The 24,396-nt window shown below is 50.5% G+C and overlaps 1 protein-coding gene across 6 annotated transcripts in view; it reads right to left on the reverse strand.

Annotated features, from left to right (window-relative positions):
• The window catches only part of LOC103820232 (S-adenosyl-L-methionine-dependent tRNA 4-demethylwyosine synthase TYW1), a 93,253-nt gene that overhangs the window by 64,185 nt on the left and 4,672 nt on the right, over positions 1-24,396 (reverse strand). For 5 of the 6 annotated variants that reach the window (XR_007779080.1, XM_009094878.4, XM_018919280.3 and 2 more), the window contains 3 exons: positions 23,246-23,527; positions 22,284-22,391; positions 10,828-10,915 (listed from right to left, as the gene is read on the reverse strand). Coding sequence is in view for 4 of the 6 variants with exons in the window: in XM_009094878.4 (XP_009093126.1) it covers positions 10,828-10,915; positions 22,284-22,391; positions 23,246-23,527 (478 nt within the window). In the remaining 2 variants the exon portion in view is untranslated. Of the gene's footprint in view, positions 1-10,827; positions 10,916-22,283; positions 22,392-23,245; positions 23,528-24,396 lie in introns of those variants that run through there. The other variant, XM_050981705.1, reaches the window with a different exon arrangement.

Consider the following 24,396-nt stretch of genomic DNA (forward strand, 5'->3'; position numbering starts at 1 on the left):
GACAGTGGAAGGTGTCCCTGCCCTGTCCCCTTAAGGTCCCTTCCAGCCCAAACCATTCTGGGATTCTGTGACAGCCCTTCTAAGCCAGTCCGGAAAGCCACATGCAGTCCTGGGACACCTTCACCTCAGACTGGGTCACACTCAGAGGATGTTGGTTCCAGGGGCACAGCCACACACACAGCTGCACGTGGCTGGGCCCAACACCTCTCTGCCCTGGCTCTGTCCTGTCTCCTTCTGCAGCTTTTCTCTGCAAACAGCTTGTCCAGCAAGGTCTAATCTCAGCTGATACCTCTCTGCCCTGCTAAAATGTGTGTCCTCATAGGATTTGTGGATGAGAGCTGAAAAGGTGCTGCATTCCTCCTCCCTCTAACACAGCTGTCCAAGGCACACTCTGCTGCTGTCACCCAGCACAGTCCAAGCCTTATTTTTCTCATTTCTCCAAATCCAGCACCACCAGTCATTTAAGATTATTCTCTCACAGATCACTTGTCAGTAACAGCAATATGGCTGCTTTCAAATGGGTTTTGCAGAAAAATTACATTGGAAATAGGACATGCCCACCCAGATCTGCTACTAAGCTGTTTAAGGGAAGAGAGGAAGCAGCTGAACTGAACAAGGTGCCAAGTTCCAGAGCTCCAGCATTTTCTCTTAGGTTCCTTAAATCAACTTCCACCATGTGGAGCACCCACAGCTTCCTTTAAAGGCCAAGAAAATTGTACATGTTCAACATCAAAACAGTCTTACAAATGCCAGCTTTGGGGATGAGAGAGGGGTTACTCATCTCTGTCACTGCCAGCAGTCCCAGCTGTGGTGACAGGAGGGAGCAGTAAAGATGTGCAGAACCCTAAAGCCACAGAACTGGGGTCCTGCACCCTGGGGGGAACTGGGAGAAGGTGTGGTCACCGAGCACTAGGTGCTGGCCATGCCAAGCTTCTGACACTTGGGAATAAGAGAAAATACCAGAGACCAAAGCTGGACACTTGTTCCACCCCTGCTGCTAGTGAGCAAAGACTCTACAAGACTGCAAAGCCTTTCTTCAGCACTGGCTGCACTGCTGGGAAGGAGGCAGCAGAGAAGTCTGGGCCAAAAGAAAGGACAAAAGGTTAAGCAAGAAACTGGGAGTGTCTCAGAACCACAGAACTGTTCTGGCTGGGAAACCCCCCTAAGATCATCGAGCCCAACCATTCCCCCAGCACTGAGCCTTGTCCCCAAGTGCCACATGTACAGGGCTGTTAAACTCCTCCAGGGGTGGGGACTGCACCACTGCCCTGGGCAGCTGTGCCACGAACTGAGCATCCCTTCAGTGAAAGAATTTCCCCTAAATCCCCCCTGAGGCTCCCCTGGGCCAGCCTGAGGCTGTTCCCTCTCCTCCTGTCCCTGTTCCCTGGAGCACAGCCCGACCCCCCTGGCTGTCCCCTCCTGGCAGGAGTTGTGCAGAGCCACAAGGGCCCCCCTGAGCCTCCTTTGCTCCAGGCTGAGCCCCTTCCCAGCTCCCTCAGCCCCTCCTGGGGCTCTAGGCCCTTCCCTGGACATGCTCCAGCCCTTCAATGTCCTCTCTGTAGTGAGGGCCCAAATCTGACCCTAGGACTGGGGTGTGACCTCAGCAGTGCCAGCACATGGTGACAGCACATCCTTACTGCAAAGCTTCAAATTAAACATGTGAAAAACTGTGATCAAAGCCAGCCTGAGGGTCTCCAGCCCTGTTCCCACATTGCAGCTCCTGCTGAGCCTTCTGGAAGCTCAGGCCAGCTCCACTCTTCCATCAGCTTTGCCACAACGTCCCTGTGGCTCTGCCAAGGCCATCAGTGCTTGAATCCAATCCTGCTGATGGCCCCAAATCTGGAGCTGTGGGTGCCAGGACTCCCTGTGACATCCCCCCCTTGCTCTGAGGGCTGTGACTCGTGACCAATAACTCTAAGTGCATATTTGGATACAGCACCTTCCAAACAATCCAATGTTTGATGGATGTGCTGTTCCCCACCCCTGTGTACCATCAGACACTACAGCTGAACAAACCAATCTATTTATTATTTCCACAGTCTAATATGCAAAGGATCCCTTCAGTTATTAGCAGGCTCACAGTAATCAGCTCACCTCCCAACTAAAGGACAAGAACATCTCATCTGAAGGCTGGGTATGAGTTGATCCTGCTCTAGATGATAAATTTTAGATGATCTAGAAGCTTGCCAAACTTCACTGAAATTAAGTGTCACTTTTATAGAAGTGAATTAAGCTTTTAAACAACCTTTGGGGTGAAATGAGTGTTATCAGGCAGTAACACCAGGCTGAGGAACATCTAGTGATTGCTCACCCTGACAGGCCAACTGGAGTTTATTGGAGCAAAGAGGAACGTGAAACTGGCGAGATGGCCAAAGTCACAGCTCCTGATTGCTCTAGAGGCTGGGGCAGGACTGTGCTCAGCTCTTTGGAACCACACTGCAGCATTCCCACTCCATCCTGGAAATAAAAGTTTAAAAGTCTTTTCTCTGAAACTCAAAGAACTCAGCAAGAGAGCCAGCTGAGCTCTCAGCACTGAGCCAGGACACTGCTGTCTGTATTCCTGGGGCACATTCCAGTATCCAGGTGCTCTTGATGTGGTTTGCCAGTTTACCAGTGCCAGACACACATCCAGTCTTTCCAAGCTCCTGGACATGGATGGATTATGCCCATAACTGAGCAATTCTGTTATTTTTGAGAGCAGAGCAGGTCAGCTGAATTTCTACAAGCACAAGTGTCCCTACCAGGAGCTGTGTCACACCTGCTGCACTCTCTGAACTACCCTGAGAGCTGCACTGAGTCAGGGACTGCAGACCATCCCCAGGTGGCAAAATGTCCAGAACAAAGCCCACAGACACTGAATCCCTGAGGTCAGAAAAAACCTCCAAAGCCATCCAGTCCAAGCTGTGCCCCATACCCACCTTGTCCCCAGCCCAGAGTTCTGAGCGCTACCCCCAGGGATGGGCACTCTAAACCTCCCTGGGCAGCCCCTGCCAGTGCCTGAGCCCCCTTTCCATGGGGAAATTCCGCTGATCCCCGCTGAGCCTCCCCTTGCCCAGCCTGAGGCGTTCCCTCTCCTCCTGTCCCTGTTCCCTGGAGCACAGCCCGACCCCCCTGGCTGTCCCCTCCTGGCAGGAGTTGTGCAGAGCCACAAGGGCCCCCCTGAGCCTCCTTTGCTCCAGGCTGAGCCCCTTCCCAGCTCCCTCAGCCCCTCCTGGGGCTCCAGACCCTCAGGATCTGCACTGTCCTGAGGGGCCCAGGGCTGCCCCCCGCACTGGAGGTGCCCCAGCAGTGCCAGTACAGGGCACAAGCCTGCCTGGTTGACACCTCCCAGTCCAGATCTCTGCATCACCAAAAGTTTGCTTTGACTCAAAATCCCGAAGCAAAAGATTCAGTACTGAAAGAAAGAAAGGAGATCCATGGTTTAAAAAGCTCCAAAAAGCACAAGGAAAAGACTGAGCCATCCTTCCCCAGGAGTGCAGGCTCTGGGAGCTGGGAAAGCCACTCTAGGGCCCCACTGTGTCTCCAACCTCTGCTGGCTGTCCCAGGGCTGCCCTGAGAGCAGCAAAGTCCAGCTGCCACCTCTGCATGGGGCTAGCCAGCACTCTTGCAATAAAACCACTGCTTTGAGGCAGGGAGTATCTGCTAGAGCTGCAGCTCAAGGCAGTCTCATACTAGCAGAGGTTTTACAGGGAAAAAGTTCCAAATTTCCTGCAGTTCTGAAGGACTGCAGTTTAACAGGGCCAGAGCTGAAGGTCAGTGACAGCAGGATCCATCCCCACCACCTGTAAGGACCATTTGCCACACTGAAACACAACTGCTGTGTTTGAGTCACCACCCAGACAAAGAATACTTGACAATTAATAATAACAGCAATAATAATAATAACAACAACAAGAAATGCCCCTGGTGAGGCACCTGTTCAGATTATATCAGTATTTTATACAAATCTAGGAAGAAGGGGATGCTGGGAAGTAGAATTTTTCAGATTGCCCAAGCATGACAAGGGACACCTCTAGGTTCATTCCTAGAACTGCTCAGCCTTGAAGAAATTCTTACCAGGTCCACCAAGACCTATTTAAGATGCTCTTTGTTTGAAAAAAGGCTCTTAAAAATACAAAAGGCTTATGAATTGAGAAGGATTGCTCCCATGAGCTAAAAGCAGGGGTGGGACAGAAGCAGGGACTGCAGGACTGTCCCTCTTTAGCACAAACCCTGTCCCTCCCAAAGGGATGGGAGGTTTGGCCTCAGATCCCTGGCGCTGCACACAACACAAACATCTTGGACAATTTTAAGACACAGTAAAAGCCTCCTGGGGGCAGTGAAAGGGATTCAGCTTCTGCACAGACAACCCAGAGCCAACCTAGAGCCAGGGAAATGAGACTGGCAAAGTGCAGGGGTGGGAATGCCAGGAGTTACCACAAATTCCAGCCTCCACAGCTGATCAAAAAAGGCCTCCAGGATTCTCAAAACCTGGTGTTTCCCTTCAACTCAGATGTCTCTTTTAATCCAAGAGCACCTTTCCCTCTGAAGCACAGGAATATAAAACCAATGATGCCTTTAGCAGAGTCTCAGAGAGCACTGATACCCTCACCTGTACCAACACCAGAGAAAATGCAGCAGAGCCTTCTGTATCTGGCCCCTTTGTCCAAAAGCACCACCAAGGAAGAGCATTCCCAAAAAGGGATCGTGGCCAGTTTGGGCTGGAAGGGACCTCAAAGATCAACCAGTCCAACTGGTGATTCAGCCATCCTCATGGGAATGGCTCTCACTGCCAGAGGGCAGGGATGGATGGGATATTGGGAATTAGGAATTGTTCCCTGGCAGGGTGGGCAGGCCCTGGCACGGGTGCCCAGAGCAGCTGGGGCTGCCCCTGGATCCCTGGCAGTGCCAAGGCCAGGCTGGACGTTGGGGCTTGGGGCACTCTGGGACAGTGGAAGGTGTCCCTGCCATGGCAGGGGGTGGGTTGAGATGAGCTTTAAGGTCCTTTCCAACCAAAACCAGTCTTGGACTCTGCAATTCTTTATTCACAGAAAAACACAGGAAATCTGTGAGCACTTGGCATTTTTAAGAGCCGCACCTCAGGGTCAGCTTTGGCTGAAGTCTGGAATGGGAGGTTCCACCTGCACAAGTCTCCTCCTGAAGCACCCAGAACACACCCAAAAGGTAACTGCTGACTGCTATGAGCTGCATCTCTTTTCTGTTCTGTTTTCCTGAGAAACTTTTCAGTCATTCAGGGCACATTCCCTTCTCCACATTTCCATTTGTCTGAACTGTCCCCTTGTGTGGGGTGAGTGTCACCTTACAAAGAAAGCACAGCAAATTTTATCCTTGCCTGAACATATCCTGTACTTTGTTCCAGCTTAGACTTAATTTCAAAGCCCAATACTCTCCAAAGCCTTGCCAAAACCTAAAACAAACCAAAAAAAAGATGCACTTCAAAATCTGTGTTTATTTTTATTTTTCTCTTTGTTATACATGGGGTTATTCTACCAGCTCTGGTAACACATGAGAGAAGAATCAGCCCCCTAAATGGGATTTATCCATCCCCTCTGCTACTGCTCAGGTGCTACAGCTGTGCCAGCACATCAGAATTGCAGTCAGCTCTCCCCCAGCTCCTGGCAGCTCTCACATAGTGGGGCTTAAGTATCTTCTGCTGCTTGGACTCCTTCCTTTCACCTGTGTGTTTGCCCCTTATTTACTGACATTTTTTCAAGAATTGATCTCTGTGCCTGGATTTGGTCACTGTATTTATTTTGCTCACCATAAGTAATTTCTTAGCAAGCAAAGTAATTTTTAATCTGCCCACAGCCAGTATTTGATTTCTGTGGCACATTCTGGGGACTGCACCAGTGCCACCAATCCCACAGTCAGCTGTGGGCTGCTAGTGCCACCTGGAGTTAAACAGTTTCTCCCAAAGCCTGCCAGATCCCAAACCCTGGAGCACAGAGCCTGCAAAGCACCCAGCCAGCAGCACCAGGTCTGTGCCATGGCTTGTGATCCCATTTTCACACACTGACCATTCCAAAGGCTCAGCACAGAGAGCCAGGCAGAGTTGGGCACAAGAGCTGCAGGAACTGGGAACCTTTGCCCAAGAAGGTCCAGCAAAAACCACCAAAGCTTTTAAAAACCTCAACTCCAGGTTGGTGAGCACTTGAAAAGCCCAGCCTTCAGTATTTTTCTGAAGTCAGCCTCCTGCCCTTCCCCACTAAAAGCCACAGGCCAAAGCACAGCTTTAGCTGCAGCACAAAGTCAGAGCATGACAGTTTAAGCGGCTGCTGAAGCCCAGACTATTTCAGATAAGAGCTGTCTCTTAATGCACCACTTGTCTTTGGAGACAAGTAAAACAGAGGTGTCCTGGGCAGCCTGGGGCTAAATTGTAGCCTTCCTTAACCAGCAAGGACAGAACCAACTCAACTGCAGGAAAACTGTCCTTGTGGGACAGAATAATTTATCCAATGTCAGCAGGGCCAGCCTTTGGCATCATTAACCCATCCCCAGTGTGCTGCCAGGCAGGAGGGCAGGGATTTGTTGGGTCCTTGTTACAGCAGGAGAGAGCAAAGAGCATGCTGAAACACTGTGTGAACAGCTTCAGAAATCCTGGAATCATGGAATGGTCTGACCTGAAGGGACCTAAAGCCCACCCAGTGGCACCACTGCCATGGGCAGGGACAATTTCACTATCCCAGGCTGCTCCCAGCCCTGTCCAGCCTGGCCTTGGGCACTGCCAGGTATTCAGGGGCAGCCCCAGCTGCTCTGGGCACCCTGTGCCAGGGCCTGCCCACCCTCCCAGGGAGAAATTCCTAATTCCCAATATCCCATCCATCCCTGCCCTCTGGCAGTGGGAGCCATTCCCCACTGGAGCCTCCTCAGCCAACACTCAGGTCTCAGGGCTTTGAGCTCACTGCTCCTGTTCCACTCCTGCCCCATTGAGGGAAGTGCGTCAGAGCCAACCTGGGGCTGCTTAACAACCCCTGTGACATGACAGAGCTGATGGAGGTGGCTGGCACTGAGACACATCATGTCTGAGCTCCAAATAGCTCAGGCAGGCAGTGAACAATCCCTCCCCCAGCTGCCAGCATCCAGCGGGACGTGGCTGGCTTCACTCAGACCATCAGCGTCAATAAAACATTTGGCAAATCCAGGAGCAGCTGTGACTAATGATGGCACCAACCCCAGCCGAGCACAAAGTCATGGGCAGCCCCTGAGTCATGAACAGCCTGAGTGAAAGGGACCACAGGGATCATCCAGTCCAGCCCTGGCCCTGCACAGACACCCCAACAATCCCACCCTGAGCATACCTGGAGCTCTGGCAGCCTCAGTGCTGTGCCCATTCCTTGGGGAGCCTGGGCAGTGTCCAGCATCCTCTGGGGGAAGAACCTTTCCCTGATATCCAACCTGACCCTCCCCTGACACACAGAAGGGTGTTTTGGTTTTTTGTTTTACAGGAAAAGAAAACCCCACTGTGTTTTTCTTCTTTCATCTTTCCTATTGAAACAGCAACTTGAGACTCCCTTAAAGCTTACCAAGGATTTAAATGTACTTCCTGAGAAATCAGGAACACTGCAAAGGCTCACCAAATATACCAAATCTTCCTGGCACCCAGGCCAAGCAAAAGCAACTTTCAGCCCAAAAGGGATCGAGTCAAAAATTTACAAGCAACCCCAAAAAGCAAATGTGAAATTGGGCTGTATTCACCAAGCACCACAGGAAACATGAACATGGAAAGCTTGTTTCCATTTTCAGTTTATTTCATTTCTTTCTGGCTACCTGGACACACAGAATGGCTGAAGCACTACCAGGAGCACTGCAAACCCAACCAACAACCACTGCCAGCCTCTCCCCCAGTGCACGGGCCCTCACCAAAGCCTCAGAGCTGTGCTGCTGTTTCAGGAGGAGCTGGGTACTGATGGAAAGGGAACTGGAATTACATTGCCTCTGGTTGGGACTTTCAAAAGCAGCTCTTGCTGTTATTAAAGTATCCTGCAAACAGGCAGCTCCAAGGGCTCATATCTCTGCAACCCAATGGGGAGGCTAAATTTAGCCAATATTCAATGCCAGGGCTAAAATAAAAACCTTTGCTTAAGCACTGTTCCCTTTACCTCGAGGAAGGTAAATTGCTTTGAAGGTGAATCCACAGTGAGCACTACCATGGTCTGAGGAGATGCTGCTCCAAGGAAAATCTCTGTTATGCAACTGCAGTATCAAAGAACAGCTCTCCCTGACCCACCAATACTCATTGTCCTTCTCTTGGGTTAATTATACCCTCAGGGATACTCTTGAAAAGACACTCAGCCTACACCCAAAGAAACCAGTTGGTGCAAAATAAACGAGATAATCTTTTGACTACACTGCACTTGTTATTTTAGGGGGAATGATGCTGAGGGGAGAAGGGAATTGTTTTATTTTTGTAGCCACAAAAGCCTTCCTGGTGCATTATTTACAGGAAAAAATGTTATATGACATAAGAAAAACACAATGCAGCTTCCCTTTTTCATACTGAGTGACCACTGAAGAATCTGGTGAGCAGCAGAGGAGGGAGAGCTGGACTGTGAGGACACAACAGTTCAGTCTTTCAAAGTGCAGATTTATGTAAGCAGATCCTACCAGTGGCTCCAATACTGGCACTACCATGGGCACTGCAGGAAGGGAAAATGCAGACCCACTTATCTGGATAATGAATTCCTATCCCTGGAGCGTCACAACAAAATCAGAGCTCTCTGGGGAGCCTTCTTTGTGTCAAAAGAATTATGGTAGTAAGGTGAGCTTCCCTCCAGCACCACTTTATTTTCCAAATGGCCACTTTGTACAAAAGCACAGTTCCATTCACACCCAAACCCAAACGAGCAGGGAAAGTGAGACTGAGCCAAGAGGAAATGCTCCAACCACTACACAGATCACAGGGCCAGCACAGAGCACTGCCCCAATCTCCTGCTTTCTTTAGTAGTAACTGAATAAATGAATAAATAAAAACAGAAGGCTGCCACCTTAAACACAAAACCAAGTAAAATATAATTAAAATGCAGTCAAATACATGACAAACAAAACCAAAGTAACTGTTACCACACCACACCCTTCAGGAGTGAGGCTGAAAAGATGGACTGGTCCAAGGCCTGCACGGGCCCCAGCCAGCAGCAGCTCCTTGGGGGCCATGAGGAGAAGGCAAAGTCCCTGCCACTCCACCCTGAGCCCTTGGGTCATTCCTCACACCACACAGTTGAAGAATGGCTCTGTGCTTCTCAGTTGTGCCAAGGCTGATGCCAACCCAGTGGCCAAAGCTGACAGCCATGGGCTGGGCAGGCACTGCAAAGCTCAGGGCAAAGAGCAGCTGAGCCCTGAGAGCAGCAGGGCTGGGCTGCACAGCTGGACTGCCCCAGGACCCGCCAGACCCAGAGCTCAGCCCTCAGTGACACAGGAGCATTCTCAGGAGAGCTTCAGGAGAGCAGTCCAGGCCAGTCCCATCCCTACAAGTTCTGAATAAATGTAAGGATGTGGCTCTTGAGGCCATGACTTAGTGCTGAACATGGGGGTGATGTGGTGTTGGTGGTTGAACTTGATGCTCTTAAAGGCCTTTTGCAACCTTAACAGTGCCATGATAACGCTGATTTAGCAGCAAGGCAAGCACACTCCACCTCAAGAGAGAAAAGAAGTCAGACTAAATTCCCTTTAGTCTCCATGTGAACAGCAAAAGGAAGCTCCCATCAGTCTCCTCCTGCCTCTGCCACTCCCAGCTGAGGCTCGTGAACTGCAGGGCTCAGTCTGGCTCTTCTCATGACGGTCCTTTGTTTTAAAAAAAGACATGATATCCACTCCAACTGCTCTCATTGGGGAGCTGCTGATCTTTTTCAACATCTAGTGGATGGTTAAAATTAGTTTGAACTACTTCCTTTTCTGGAAACAGTGTTTCAGCAACAAATCAGAGTTTGAAACTGAGATAAAAGCAAGGGACTGAGTTGCAAAACAGATGCAAAGTTGATCTTTAAATATTCCCTGACAAACCTACACTGTGGGAGCTGCAGAGTCTGGGACCATGGGCACATCTCTCAAGCTGCCCCAGCAGGTACATCAAACCCTGGGAGCTCCAGGCACTGCAGGAGGAGCTGCCCAGGAGCCAGCAGAGTGTCCTGGGGGCATGAGGAAGAGCATTCCCAGCAAAACCAGGGAGTGATCCTGCCCCTCTGCTCAGCCCAGGTGAGGCACCTCTGCAGTGCTGTGCCCAGTTCTGGGCTCCACAGCTCAAGAAAGACCAGGAGCTACTGGAGAGGGTCCAGTGGAGGCCACAAGGATGATGTGGGGTCTGGAGCATCTCCCTGGTCAGGAGAGACTGGGGGAGCTGGGCCTGCTCAGTCTGGAGAAAGGAAGGCTGAGAGGAATCACATCAATCCATAAAATATCCCCAGAGGGTATCAGAGGATTGTGCCCGGCTCTGTTCAGTGGTGCCAGTGACAGGATGAGGAGCAACAGCCATGATCTAAACAACAACCAACTCCATTTCCACATGAGGAAGAACCTCTTCCCACAGAGTGGCAGAGCTCTGGAGCAGCTGCCCAGGGCAGGCTGGAGTGTCCCTCTATGGCCACACCCCAAACCCCCGGGACACATTCCTGTGCCACCTGCTCTGAGGGACCCTGCCTTGGTGCTGTTGGACTGGGTGATCTCCAGAGGCCCTTCCAGTCCCAGCCAATCCATGTGTCCTGTCCTGTCTGTGGGTCAGGCCTGACATGAGGGCCCAGGGCAGCCCCTGACCCCCCATAGCCCCTCTCCCACTGCTCTGCTCAAAGGCAGCTCCATGCTCTGAGCTGTGCCCCAGCTGCTCTGGCAGAGCCTCACCTTGTTTAGTGAGTGCTTTCCTCAGGGCTGGGGTGATCATCTCTCTCCTCTCAGCTCCAGCAGCTCCCTCCTGCAGCTCCTGCTCTCTCTGTTGGAAGAATTACAGGGAATTGCAGCCAGTTAGAGCCCTGCCTCACCTCAAACACTGGGGCACAGCCACACACCTGCTGGACTGAACTGAGCCGAGCGCCACACAGCAATTCCTGCTTCCCTCTAATCCGGCATCTCATCCCTCTTCCCAGCAGTAAATTAAGATGGTAAACTGGAAAAGGAACACCCCCAGCACACCAGATTCGTCCCACTGACACAGCAATAAAATTCCCAAAGACATTTTAACAACCATGCTGTGAAATCTCATTCAAGAGTGACTCCAGGTTTTAAGCCCCAAAGTTTCAGGAGTGCACAACAACCTCACAATAACCAAACCAGTGTGTGCCTGCATGCCAGTGCCTGGGAGAGCTCAGGGAGCACGCCCAGCACTTCAAAGAACAGAAGAGCCCTGGGGCAGCAGCCACCTGCACCACCAAAATTCAGCAACAGCAATGACCTGCAGGAAAAGGCTGCTCCCCCTGCCCACAGCCCCTCCAGCAGCAGCCCATGGAAGTCTGGCTTCCAGCTGCTTCCACACACAGCTAAGCCCTGGGCAGGAGCTCCACATACTGGGATAAAGTCATAGGCAGGAGAAGCAAACCCTGGCACATAACAAGTGGTGACTCCCCTGCTGTGAGTGTCACTGCTGAGACTTTATGGGTATTTATTGTTTCACGCCTGCACAAAGAAGCATCAAAGCAGAAATAATTACTGGGATATTTCATGCAACTTGTAATCTGTCAGTCCTTTATGGCTTTTATTGAAGGAGTTATGGATAAACAACAAAAACCAGCAGAGGACATTTTGTCTTGACAACACTGAGGCTATTTCACATCCAAGACTCTTTTGTGTCAAAGCCATGGAAAAGTTAATGGAAATGCTTTCAGTTTGAGTCTCCTCACCAACTGTCAGCATCGCTAAGGAAACAGTGCTCCTGACTCGCCAAACTGCTCTTCATAAACAGGGAGAGGAGTCTGGCTGCTCCTGCACATGAACAGACTGCTTCTGTACCTGAGCAACAGCTCAGAAAATAAAAGGTGCCTCCAAAGAAAAATACATTTGAATATTAAAACACACATACACAGAAGTTCAAGGACAAAACAGAGCTCATAATAAACACTTGAGAAGGAAATATGAGAGTAAAACATTCAGGGACAGAGATTATTACCTTCCCTACTCATTTTGGATAAAACTGCCCACAGCCTCAGAGATGTTGTTCAGAAATATATTTTTCAACATCCGGTACCACAACATGGATCTTTCTGAAGGAGAAAGCTGTATCCGCCTCCTACTTCCTTCCATTCAGTTTTCTGAGCCTTTAGGCAGGACTTCATTGGTTTCTGTAACACATCAAAACTCCCCTGGAAGCCTACATCTAATAATTAATTGCCATTTAATGGGTTTTAAAGCTCATTTCTTGAGCCTTGATCTTAATTTATCAGCAAGACTCTTCAACAGTAAAATATTAATATTGCTGGGAAAGCTTCATGCATAAGGAAGGAAGGAGATAATAGATAACAAACTTCATCTTCCAGATGTTAAATAAAGAGCTTGTCCTGACACAAGTCATCACTTAACCCAGGCCATAGGCAAGGCCCTACCTTAGCACAGACTGAGACCTGGGCTAGAGGAAGGAAGCCCTGCCCATGACAGGGGAGTGGAACTCAAGGAACTTTAGGGTCCCTTCCCACCCAAACCACTCCCTGATGCTGTGATTTGAGAGCCCCTTGAAGTCCTGAGCAGGATTTAAATACGGACACCTCCTAGCCTATGCTTTACCACCTCAGACCAGGTGAAGAACTAAACCTCCACTATGGAGCACATCCTAATATTAAAAATGCAGTCATTGAATTAATTACAAATGAGAGACCCCATCTAAAAAAGCATACAAACACAAAGTCCTTCTGCATGGAAAACATTTGCATTTCTACCTCCCTGCCACTGCAGTACCTGAGAAAAGCACCTCAATAGAACAACATCCAATCCCTTCCTGGCAAGGCAGAAATACAGTTCAATTATCATTTTCCCCTCACAGGGAGGATACCAATTCTCCCTGCCCACACCCTGATGTGAGAGCCTGTAAACAAAACTGTGCTTTGTTTTTCCCTGCCCTGCAATACCCGACCTGCTCACTTTGGTAGGGGATTGGCTGCACGTACTCCTGGTGGGAAATGGAATTCACTGCACAGGGATTTTCACTTCTTTGCTTAATAAGCCTCTCAGATCTGTTACTGAGGGTTGGAGAGGAGGGGAAAAAAAGTTAACTTTGCACAGAGGAAACTTCTCCAGTTGTGGTGATTTAGTAGAAAGCCCTGCAGTAAATCCAAGGCAAATCATTGTCTTTCCATAACAAATCAAGCAAGCAGTGACAAGAGCCTGCTTTTTAGGCCCTTGAAATACTTCACTGCCAAAAACTGGAGGTGCAGCTCCAGAGATGAGGAAAACCTCTGGATACACCTTGATTCCTTGGAAGGCTCAGCACAGCTCCACTGCAGGCTGGAGGGGTTTGGTTCTGAATAAAGGCAGCTGAACCTCAGCTATGATCCCCTGCTCTGCAGCTGAAGGGAAAAGGAATCCCTTCCTTTTCCCTCTCACACAGGCAGAACAACAGGTAGAGGCAGCACAGTCCAAAGGCAAGGAAAACACAACTTCCATGGAGCAAGAGCCCCTGACAAAAGTGAGGGCCTCAGCATTCCTGCCTCAGGACAAATGCCAGTGTTTCAAAGGGCTTCCTCCAAATCAGCCTTCCAAACTCAGCCCCAGCCACACCCAAAAGTGACCACAGGATGTCCTCCTGCCACTTGTTCTCTTCTCTAAAGTGCCCTCTCCAGTTCTGGCCCCTCAGTTTGGGAAGGGCCTTGGGATGCTTGAGTGCATCCAGAGGAGGCAGCAAGGTTGGAGAGGGGCTGGGAACACAAACCCTGTGAGGAACAACTGAGGGAGCTGGGGGTGCTCAGCCTGGAGAAAAGAAGACTCAGGGGTGCCCCCATCACTCTCTGCAGCTCCTGAAAGATGCCTGTGCTCAGCTGGGGCTGGGCTCTTTCTCCAGGCAGCACTGACACAACCAGAGCACACAGCCTCAAGCTACACCAAGGGAAATACAGGTTGGATATTAGGAAGAAGTTTCTCACAGAAAGAGCAATAAAGTTCTGGAATGGCTGCCTGGTGAAGTCTGGAGTCACCATCCCTGGGTGTGCTCCAAAAAAAGCCTGGATGTGGCACTGAGGTTTAGTTGAGGTGTTGGGGCTGGGTTGGACTTGATGATCTTGAAGGTCTCTTCCAACCCAGTCATTCTGTGATTCTCCAGGATGCCCAGGTGCCTGACAGGTCCCTGTATTTCCCACTTTATCCATGAAACACTCTTCAAACTGATTGTGCAGGGGGAGAAAAATTAAAAAAAACACTGAAAGTCCACAAAAAGGCTGAGGGAACTGGGGCTGTTCAGCCTGGAGAAGAGGAGGTCGTGTGGAGACCTCACAGCACCTGCCAGGGTCTGGAGGGGACACAGGAAAGCCAGAGAGGGACCCTGCACCAGGAACTGGAGGGACAGGACAAGGAATAACATGTTCAATCTGACAGAGAGGATATTAGGGCTTGATATTAAGGAGAAATTCTTTCCTGCAAGGGTGCACAGGCCTTGGCACAGAGTGCCCAGAGCAGCTGGGGCTGCCCCTGGATCCCTGGAAGTGCCCAAGGCCAGGCTGGACAGGGCTTGGAGCAGCCTGGGATAGTGGAAGGTGTCCCTGCCCATGGAACAACACAAGTTTTAAGGTCCCTTCAAACCCAAACCATTCTATAATTCTCTAAATTAACTGAATTTAGCACTTTTAGCCTCGTGGCTCTACTTACTGTGCAATGTCAGGGGGTAAAAAGCTCCCCCCACCCAAAAGCTTTTACTATCAGAAAAAAATTTACACCCAATTATGACTCAGCTTCTTTCCTGCTTAACCTCTCAGTGGTCAGACAAAGGGAAGCCCTGGCCTTGCCATGATTTACAGCCTCATCCATCTACAATCTACAGGATCTTTTCCCGAAGGAAAAGCACAAGCATTAAGCAAACAGAACATACCAGGGCTGGAGCCAGCACTAACAGAACAGCACTGAGGGAACACTGGCCAGGCTGTCATAAAAAGCTGCCTGGCAGCAAGAAGGATTAGCAACACTTCCCCAGGAGCTGGGGGATGAACTATTAAAGTTCATGAATTACATGAACGAGAGTTAAAGTTCACAGAGCAGACCTCTGGAAGCAAAGCCCCAGGGCAGCAGGACAGGCAGCAATGCTGGCAGCTCCTCCCCTCGCTCAGCCTCCTCTGGCAGGGGCACTACTGACAGGAACCACGTGGAGATCTGGGGAGCTGGTGGGACACCAGGCTGCCCACAGGGATGGCACTCCTTTCCTTACAAAGCAACCTTCCTGGAAGGCTGAAACACATGGGGAAGCAGGGATAGGGGGTCTACTCCACAGACACCCCTGAACACAAGCACAGGAGCAGAGGGTGCTCTCTGGGGACTGTCCTCCTGCAGGAACACAGCTGTGGCTGTCACAATTCAGCTGAGACAGGCAGAGGCAGAGCTGCAATTTGCTGAGCCCAGGGATGAACACCCCATCAATTTCACAGCACCCCAGCCCTCACTGCTGTCTGTCACCAGCAGAGACAGCCTGGGGCACCTGCAGCAGAGAGGAGACCTGAGAACTCAGAGTGAGCGAGCTATGAACCAGCAAACAGCCCAACAGACAGAAAATCTTATTAAAAACAGCTGCCAGAGTCTACATAATCACAGGCTACACACCCACCCCAGCACTGCCCAGTGAAGCACAAAGAGCTGAGAGCAGCATGAGTGAGAAGGGAACAGGGCAATGCAGCATCTGGCCATGACTGAAACATCAGCTGCCTGGGCCAGAAGGGAAAATTGGGGCAGGTGCTCTCAAAAAGTGGCCCTAAAGTCACAGAACTATGGAATGGATTGGGAGGGACCCTAAAGCTCACCCTGTTCCACCCCTGCCATGGCAGGGACACCTCCCACTGTCCCAGGCTGCTCCAAACCCCATCCAGCCTGGCCTTGAACACTTCCAGGATCCAGGGGCAGCCACACCTGCTCTGGGCACCCTGTGCCAGGGCCTGCCCACCCTCCCACGGAACAATTCCTTCCCCATATCCCATCCAGCCCTGCCCTCTGGCACTGGGAAGCCATCCCCCATGTCCTGGCACTCCATTCTCCTTGTAGGTTCCCTTCAAAACAGGCGAAGTCTCTAAGAGGTTCTGACGGATAAAAAAAAAAATAATCAGAAACTGGACTTTTCTCTCCTGAAGTAGAAACCCTTGTGAATTTTAAATAAAGAGGTGGAATCCCCACCTCCCTCCCTATGCTGTAGGATACAGATGGTCCCTGGTGTTATCCTGAGGCAGCAGCTCCCAGCTCCCACCTAAGCAAAGGAAAACAGACCTGCAGCTCCATCCTCATGGAGGGAATTTTCCATTTCCCTTTGTGCAAAAAGTCATTGCTGAGATTTCTGGACATTTACAGCATTTAAATCCCAAACTCCTGCTGACAAGCAGTGACAGGAGCTTATGCTGCCATCCAAGTGCATCAGCCTGAAAGGGCACAGATTTTTGCTTCTGCATATCTTCCATGAAATGCAGAAGCAAAAATCCAACCAACGTCATTTTCTTGTAGATTCAACATCAGCCCAAGTCCTCAAGGACAAGAAACCTCCAAGGTCACAACTTTCCAATGTATCTGCAGGGCTGCAGGGGGGTTCAGAGTGCTGCTCTGAGCTCCAGTAGCACTGCTCTGCTGTAGGGCAGCTTTTACAAGGTGCTGCTGAAGCACAGCTCCAACTCACAGTCACACAACTGCTGAGGGACTCTGCCAGAGTTTGTTTGATTTGGGAGACTTCCTTGGACAAGCCAGGAAGAAGACTGATTTTCAAAGGCACCAAAGAAGTCAAAACTAACAATGTGTCTGTGTCCACCCAAAAGAGACTGCTCATACCTGAAAACTGAGCCATATTTTCACATTTTATTTCTTTCTTCTGTGCTACAAAAATCCCAGCTGAAGCCCACTTAACACAGTTTAACAAGTGTCCCAAATGCCCAAATTCAAACCAGTAAGATTTTCCATTCATTCAGTCTCTTCTGCTCTCACACACAGAGCAGGCAGCACACATCCTACCATACTCCTGCCATCTTTTGCAGATTCTTTCTCAAGTGGCTCTGTAAAGACTTCTCCCCTCCATTTCTTTCTTTTCCATGAGTTCAGGACTAAAAGAACATTTCATTTCAACGGCAATTTTTCAAGTGGTCAAAAAAGCCACAGAAACCTGGAGTGGTTTGGGTTGGAAGGGACCTTAAAGCTCATCCAGCGCCACCCCTGCCATGGCAGGGACACCTCCCACTGTCCCAGGCTGTTCCAAGCCCTGTCCAGCCTGGCCTTGGGCACTGCCAGGGATCCAGGGGCAGCCACAGCTGCTCTGGGCACCCTGTGCCAGGACCTGCCCACCCTCCCACGGAACAATTCCTTCCCCATATCCCATCCAGCCCTGCCCTCTGGCACTGGGAAGCCATTCCCTGTGTCCTGTCCCTCCATCCTTGTCCCCAGTCCCTCTCCAGCTCTCCTGAAGCCTCTTCAGGCCCTGGAAGGGGGTCTGAGCTTTCTCTGGAGCCTTCTCCTCTCCAGGTGATCACCCCCAGCTCTGCCAGCCTGGCTCCAGAGCAGAGAGGGTCTGCTGCTTTGGTTTGTAGAATTTCAGGAAGTCTGCTCAAATCTGTCATTAGATGAGCAGGAAACTTAAAAAATGCGCAGCAAAAAGAAAACCACCTGAGAAATGCTTTATAAAGTTGGTGAGAACTGGTGAGCAGGAGGGCTCACCCAGGAGGGCTGGGCTGCTGCAGGGTCAGTCCTGACCATCTCCAGCAAAGGATGTGGTCAGGAAAAAGCTGCAAATAAACACTCAGAGCTCTCAAATGCCTTTACCAAGAAAGTCACTGCCACACCACATGTTAGAGCCTGCAGACTGCACATCCAGACACAGGTTACAATAAAGTTATTTTGGGGTTTTTTTTCCCTTTTATCACTCACAAGCCTTCTCAGAAAATGCCTGAAGATCTCTTGTAATTTTGTTTAGCAATTGTAATCCTTTCCATTAGCCAGGGTTTAGAGAAAAAAGACTTGAACCCAGGAAAGGAGAAGGGTGAAGTGTCCCTATGGCAAAACCTGCTATTAATGACAGAAGTAGTCCCCAAGAAGTAATATTCAATTTCTTAAAGCTCATTTTAAAATGTAGACTCACATTGAATTCTGAGCCACAGAAGCACAGATCGGAATCTGGCCCAGAGCAGCTGCTGCAGATAAGGGCACATTTTTCATAAAGAAATCCTTTACCCATTAAAAGCTGAAGCATTTGGAGCCGCCCACATCAGTTTTAACTGAAAGTCACATACTCAAATTTTGTTCCATTTGGTTAATATATCACTAATTATTTCTTCCTCCTTTAAAAAGTTCCTAGCTGTAGCACAAGGTTGCACATGACCCTTGGTCTGTAAACCTTAGGCCTTAAATACCCCATTGCCCACTGCCCCACTCCAACCAAACCCAGCTTCCTCAAGAGCTCCTTCCCCCAGGACCTGGAAGGTTTGGGCTTCCACAGCAGCCCCAGGCTCCAAGGGCTCCCAGGAAAGGCTGGAAGGGGTGGGATTTACAGTGACTAACCCAGGGTGACTTTTCAGGGACCAGTGCCAAAGGGACCCAGGGATACAGAGGGACACAAACTGAACACTCTGGGGCAGGGTTTGGTTCCTGGAAACTCTCAGTGTGCTCCTCTCTCTTTACATTGCAAATAGCCTGTCAGCATCATTACACTGCTTGTTGTAGAAAACATGAGCATTCATCTCAAAATTGCATCAACAAATATGCTCATTTGATTGCTTCCAAACCCATCAAACAAGGAATCAGGACATTATTATTGCTATTACTCATGCCTGAAGTTTAGAAATGTCAAGGTTAATAAAGTCATTCCATTCCCTGGGAATGAGTGTAGATGGATCTGTCCTTTCAGCTGATCTCCCAGCTGGGGGAGATAATCCACACTAAGAACTGGTGTCCCTGTGATTATGGCACCTTGCAAGCCACAAACACCATCAGAGTTTACATTCCCTGACAAATCCACATCAGGGGAGGAACGCTGGAGGAAAGGCAAAGTGTGCCACAACTGTAAAACTCCGAAGTCCACCTCATTCTTAAATGCATTAAAAACCATCAGCACATATTATGAGAGTTGGTAAAATCACGTGGAATTTGCTGTTGGATCAGCTAACAGTTAATATACTTGAATATATTAAAAATATCTACCCAATCCTGTGTCAGTTTGGGCTCAAACTCAGTGTGCCCAAAGTGTGCAGAAGGCACCACCACCATGAACTGTGAAACTTCACACTCTGCAGCTCTTCAAAAATCCATCTCTTCTCTAGCTCAGTCTGTAATAGCTATAATTCAAGCTGGCAGAGAGGTTCTGGCATTCCCCTGGAACTCCTGAATCCATCTGCCTGGTCCAAGTGGCTGCAGGAATCCAGTACCTGCTTCAAGCCCTTTGTCAATACTTTACAAAACTGCAGAATACGGGGGGAAAGCTGTAAGACAAATCTCAGCCTTGATTTCCATCAAGGCAAACAAAAAAAGACAGATGCAAACTTAAATAAAGATGACCAGCAGAGATGTGAGCAAGGATTTATTCAATCCCCCCACAGCCTCATTCTGGCATCCCAGAAAAGGCAGGACAATAAAGAATTCTGACTGTCTGTGCCTGCCTTACCTGCTAGCGAGCCTCACAAGAGTCAATCCATGCAGAAGAGATGAAAGCTGGACCCAAAACCATTTCAAATCAACTACAATGCACAAGGCAGACCATGCTGCTCCACATCCCATAGGCAGAGGGGTGAATACCCAACAATGACACCCATTGAACTTCTGCTGAAAAGTGTCAGGCACATTCCAGATCCAAGGAACTCTGAGGAGGAAGAACTGTCTGTGACATAACCCTGAAGATACCCAAGTTTCTCTCAGACTTGCTCACCTATGTGTGACTAGTTCAGATCCCAAAGCCCAGAGCACTTGGCTGTGTGGGCAAGGAGTCCTGCAGGACAACAGGTTAGCTCAGGGAAAACAGCGGTGTCACACCCATTTTACATAGTCCAGCATGCCATGAGAGGGAAAATGGCTAAAATGGCCAAAGGCAGAACGACTCACCCGGTACAGGAAACCTCTCAGAGCCTAGAAAGGGGATGGGACTTCAACAGAGGTGCCCTTAGGCACACTCAGAGCAAGCTTGCAGGCCCAGACCAACACTTGCCCCCTCAGGATTTGATCCTCTGTAGAAGGGCAGTGTTCAACTCTCACAGCAGAACAGCTCTGCCAGCTCCTCCAAGGAAAAAGGCTCAAAAGATCAACACCTGCAGGTTCCAGCTCCAGGTGAGTGTCTGTGCTCAGGCAGCAGCTGCCCCTCTGATCAGGGTGGCACATGGGCCACAGCCAGAGCAATCTGATCTGCAGTCACAGGTACTGCAGAACACAAGTACATCCAACACTCTCCCTGCTCCAGCAGAGCACCAGGAAGGCTGAGGAGAAAACAGTTTGGGTCCTGCCTCAGCCAAGGCACAGACAGCAGTGAACTTTCCCTGTCTGTGTACAAACCCACACCACACTGACCTCAGCGCTGATCTCTTCCAGTGAACAGCAGAAAGTATTTTATTGCTGTGCTCACATTTTATTTGTAAACTGGCCTATGATACGTGGTTTTCCTGGGTTACACTGCTCCTCGATCACGATGTTGCTATAGTCTGTCAGTCAGGGAAAGCTCAATGCCAGTTCTTCACAGGAGTGCTGGCTGTCACCACCGCCTGGCAGGGCAGAAGCACCGCCCGGAGCTGCCGCAGCACCCCGCTCCCTTTTGGCCGCTGACCTCTAGTGGCGAGCGCAGGACAGAGGAAACAGGAACAATGTTAATGCCCTCCATGAGGAACTGCGGTCCTTTCTCCCTCCAACGGGAAGCCAGAAGGTTCCCCAGCCTTCCCTGACGAGCTGCAGTGCACAGGCGACCCCGGCTCTGGGGCAGAGCCCTCTCAGGGCAGCCAGCCTTGCCCCATCGCTGGGGCTGCTCTCCTCACAGAGATGGCTACAAACAGCGGTGTTTGATTTACCTCTTTCCTCTCCCTGAGGGCAGCAACAGAGATCCCCCTGCTCCCCTTGTAAGCTCCTGCTCTCCAAGCACACACCCTCCTGCGAGCCATGGCCTGCCTTCAGGTAGCCCAACAGTGCCACCTCAGCTCAGAGCACCGAGAACACTGCTGTATTTTCACAGTCACAGAGCAATTTGGGCTGGCAGGGACCTGAGTCCATCTCATTCCACACCCCTTCCACAGGCAGGGACACCTTCCACTGTCCCAGGCTGCTCCAAACCCCATCCAGCTTGGCCTTCCAGGGATCCAGGGGCAGCCACAGCTGCTCTGGGCACCCTGTGCCAGGGCCCCATTTTGGGAAAGAGCTGTGAAAACCCCACAGTGCAGACACACCCACAGTAAGGAAGGTGTCACTACAGTCAGTTTGGTGAGAAGGGCATGGAGAGAAGCTCAAGGGTGTACAGTGACTGCACCAGGCAAAGGGTACTGAGAGCAAAGGGGGTCAGCAGATCAGCTCAGAGTACATCACAGGCCACCCCTCCCCACCTGACCAACAACTGCTCAGCCAGCAAAGATTGGGGAGCATAGCAAGGCCCTGCAGCTGCTCCCTATCCCTAGTGCTTGGTGTCAGTGAGGTGAATGGAATACACCCCAGCCTAGACTGAGCACAGGAAAAGGACACCAGCAGCAAGAGCCTGGGATGGAGCAGGAACTTGGGACTGTGTGACAGGCCCAGTGTGTGAAGCACAGACCTCACCCTAGGGCAGCAGTGAGCAAGGCAAGGTGCTCTGGCAGCTGGGTGTTCCTGCTGCACCTGCAGCTCTGCTCCTGTCCCCACACCTGCATTTCAGTGACAACCCACAGGCAGTACAGGAACAGAACCTGTGTTCAGGCACTGCACTGGGAATCTCAGTGCAGAGATTTGCAGCCAGATCCAGTGTTAGCTCTGCAAGTAAATCTTCCCTCTGACTGAAAGTCACAGGTTACCACTGCAGCAAGCTACAGAGTCAGTCTGTGACTACACCAACACTCCTCTAAAGATGTTCTTTTTGGGAACAGGTTCTTCAGTGGCTCGTATTATACTCTCCCGCTAACCAAACCCCACAGATTCATATCCAGCCAGTTACATTTTAATCAATGCAGCTGCTCAGTGAACAAGACCTGACCATTCCATACCCCCTCTAACAGCAGTACCTTTGCTTTCTTCATGTGGCCCATGATATTGCCAAGATCTTCAACATCAATGACAGAATCTGGGCTTCCAGCTTCCTCCTCACTACTGGTTTCAAACAATTCTTCTGCCTGTGGGAGAGAGCAGGGAAAAAAGTTAAGAATTTATCTCACTGTTAAATGCAAGACTAAGCTAACCAGTGAAATGAGCTCTCCTCATCAGTAAAGACCGCTCAAAACAAGCAATAGCCTACCAAAAACCTGTAGGATGGATATGGAACCCTGAACCCCTTTAAACCCCAAGTGCCTCACTGACAGCAAGATTTATTCCTCCAGTTCTGCAGCAGCCAGCACTCCCAAACCCAGCCAGAAGAACCCACTTACTTTCCTATAAAATACAACCCAGCAATAACTTCCAACCCACAGTATATGGCTCAAGGGAGGATTGAAGTGCCATAGCAGCTCTGGGTCTTGCACTGGAGAGCAATAGAGAGGATTTCTTAGTCAAAATCTGCAATCAATAAACACTCCAGACGATAAATGATTACAGGCAGATACACACAAAGGACATACAGGACTTGCTCAGGTAACACACCCCCACTGCCTTTGGAAAACCCTGGGATGCAGGCAGAGCAGCTGAGCTTCACCAGGCTGCAGGTTGATGACTCATATTGAACTGAAGAGTCCCCCTGGCCATGGGACGAGGCAAAGGCTCTGCTGAGAACCCAGCTGGAGCATCTGTCCCCAGCCAGGAGCAAGACTCCCTCATCACACAAATGCCATCGAGCCTGGCTCCATCACTAACTCTTTGGTCCTTCTTTCGGATGGCTCATTCTACTTGTTATTGCCATGGGATCTCACCTCTCCTCTCCCCCTGCTCCAGAACAAGTAGCAGGCTCCCACAGCAGCCCTCTGGACTGCAGGAAGAAGGGGAGAAGTCAAACAGTGCTCCAAATAAAATAAGGCCTCAAGGATTTTGGCTGTACCTCAGTGTTGTCCTGTTCTGATGTTCCATGTTCACGGTCCGAGCTTTCCTTGCTCTGCTTCCCTGAAGATTTGCACTTCCCCTTCTTGCACTTCCCCCTGCAGGGCTTCTTTTCTCCTCTGCGGAGTGCCTGGAGCCGAGTGAGGAATTTGTCTTTCCAGGCCTCAAAGTCAGCCTCAATGCTGCCATGCTTGCTCTGGGCCACATTGCAGTCCCCCTCAGCCCGAGCCATGATCCTGCTGGCACTGAGCATCCACAGCCACCTGTCCATCCTCCTTCCAACCTAGGACAAGAGGAAGGGTTGGAAAGGAAATTAAACCAGGGCCAAGTGCAAGCAGCCAACCAGAAAAGGAAGGATCAGCCCTGAGGAGAGCCAGTGAGCTGCATGGCGCTGCAGGGCAGAGACCTGGGGAGTCCCTCTCAGGTGCTGGCTCAGCACAGACACAGGGCAGCCTGAATGGCACCACACCCCCTCAGACTCCATTGGAAAATCCCTCTGCCACCCCTGGGGTACAGGGAGGGGCTCTAGGAACAGACTGCTCTGTGTGGTGCTTGCTGGTCAGAACAGTCACGTGTGTGACACACAGCCCCAGCTCTGAACACAACCTGTGACAAGTGATGCCATTTTTCTGTGTGAGATGAGACCAATGACCAGGCAGAGATTCTGCCATAGTCCATATCAGGGAATAAAGCTAAAACCCACATCATAAAAAGGAGCCACATTTAGAAGGTAGCAAGAGCAAGAGTGTACAGTGCTGTGCCCTCCGGTGACTGCAGAAAGCTTTCAAAGCTGGGAAATTAACTCAGTAAAGATTTACCAGATGTGTTACCACACCTCCCAGTACCTGTGGGACTCATTTTCCGTTTGAAATCCAACTGCTTCAAAGCTGAACTGCCCAGGTGGCCAAGAAGGCCAATGGCACTGGCTTCTACCAGCACTGGTGTGGCAGCAGGACCAGGACAGCGACTGTCCCCTGTGCTGGCACTGCTGAGGCATCTCCAGTCCTGGGGGCAGTTTTGGGCCCCCTCACCCCAAGAAAGACAGCAAGGGGCTGGAGCATATCCAGGGAAGGGAGCGGAGCTGGGAAGGGGCTGGAGCCCCAGGAGGGGCTGAGGGAGCTGGGAAGGGGCTCAGCCTGGAGAAAAGGAGGC

This window comes from Serinus canaria, chromosome 19, assembly GCF_022539315.1.
Source record: "Serinus canaria isolate serCan28SL12 chromosome 19, serCan2020, whole genome shotgun sequence".
NCBI classification, from domain to species: domain Eukaryota; kingdom Metazoa; phylum Chordata; class Aves; order Passeriformes; family Fringillidae; genus Serinus; species Serinus canaria.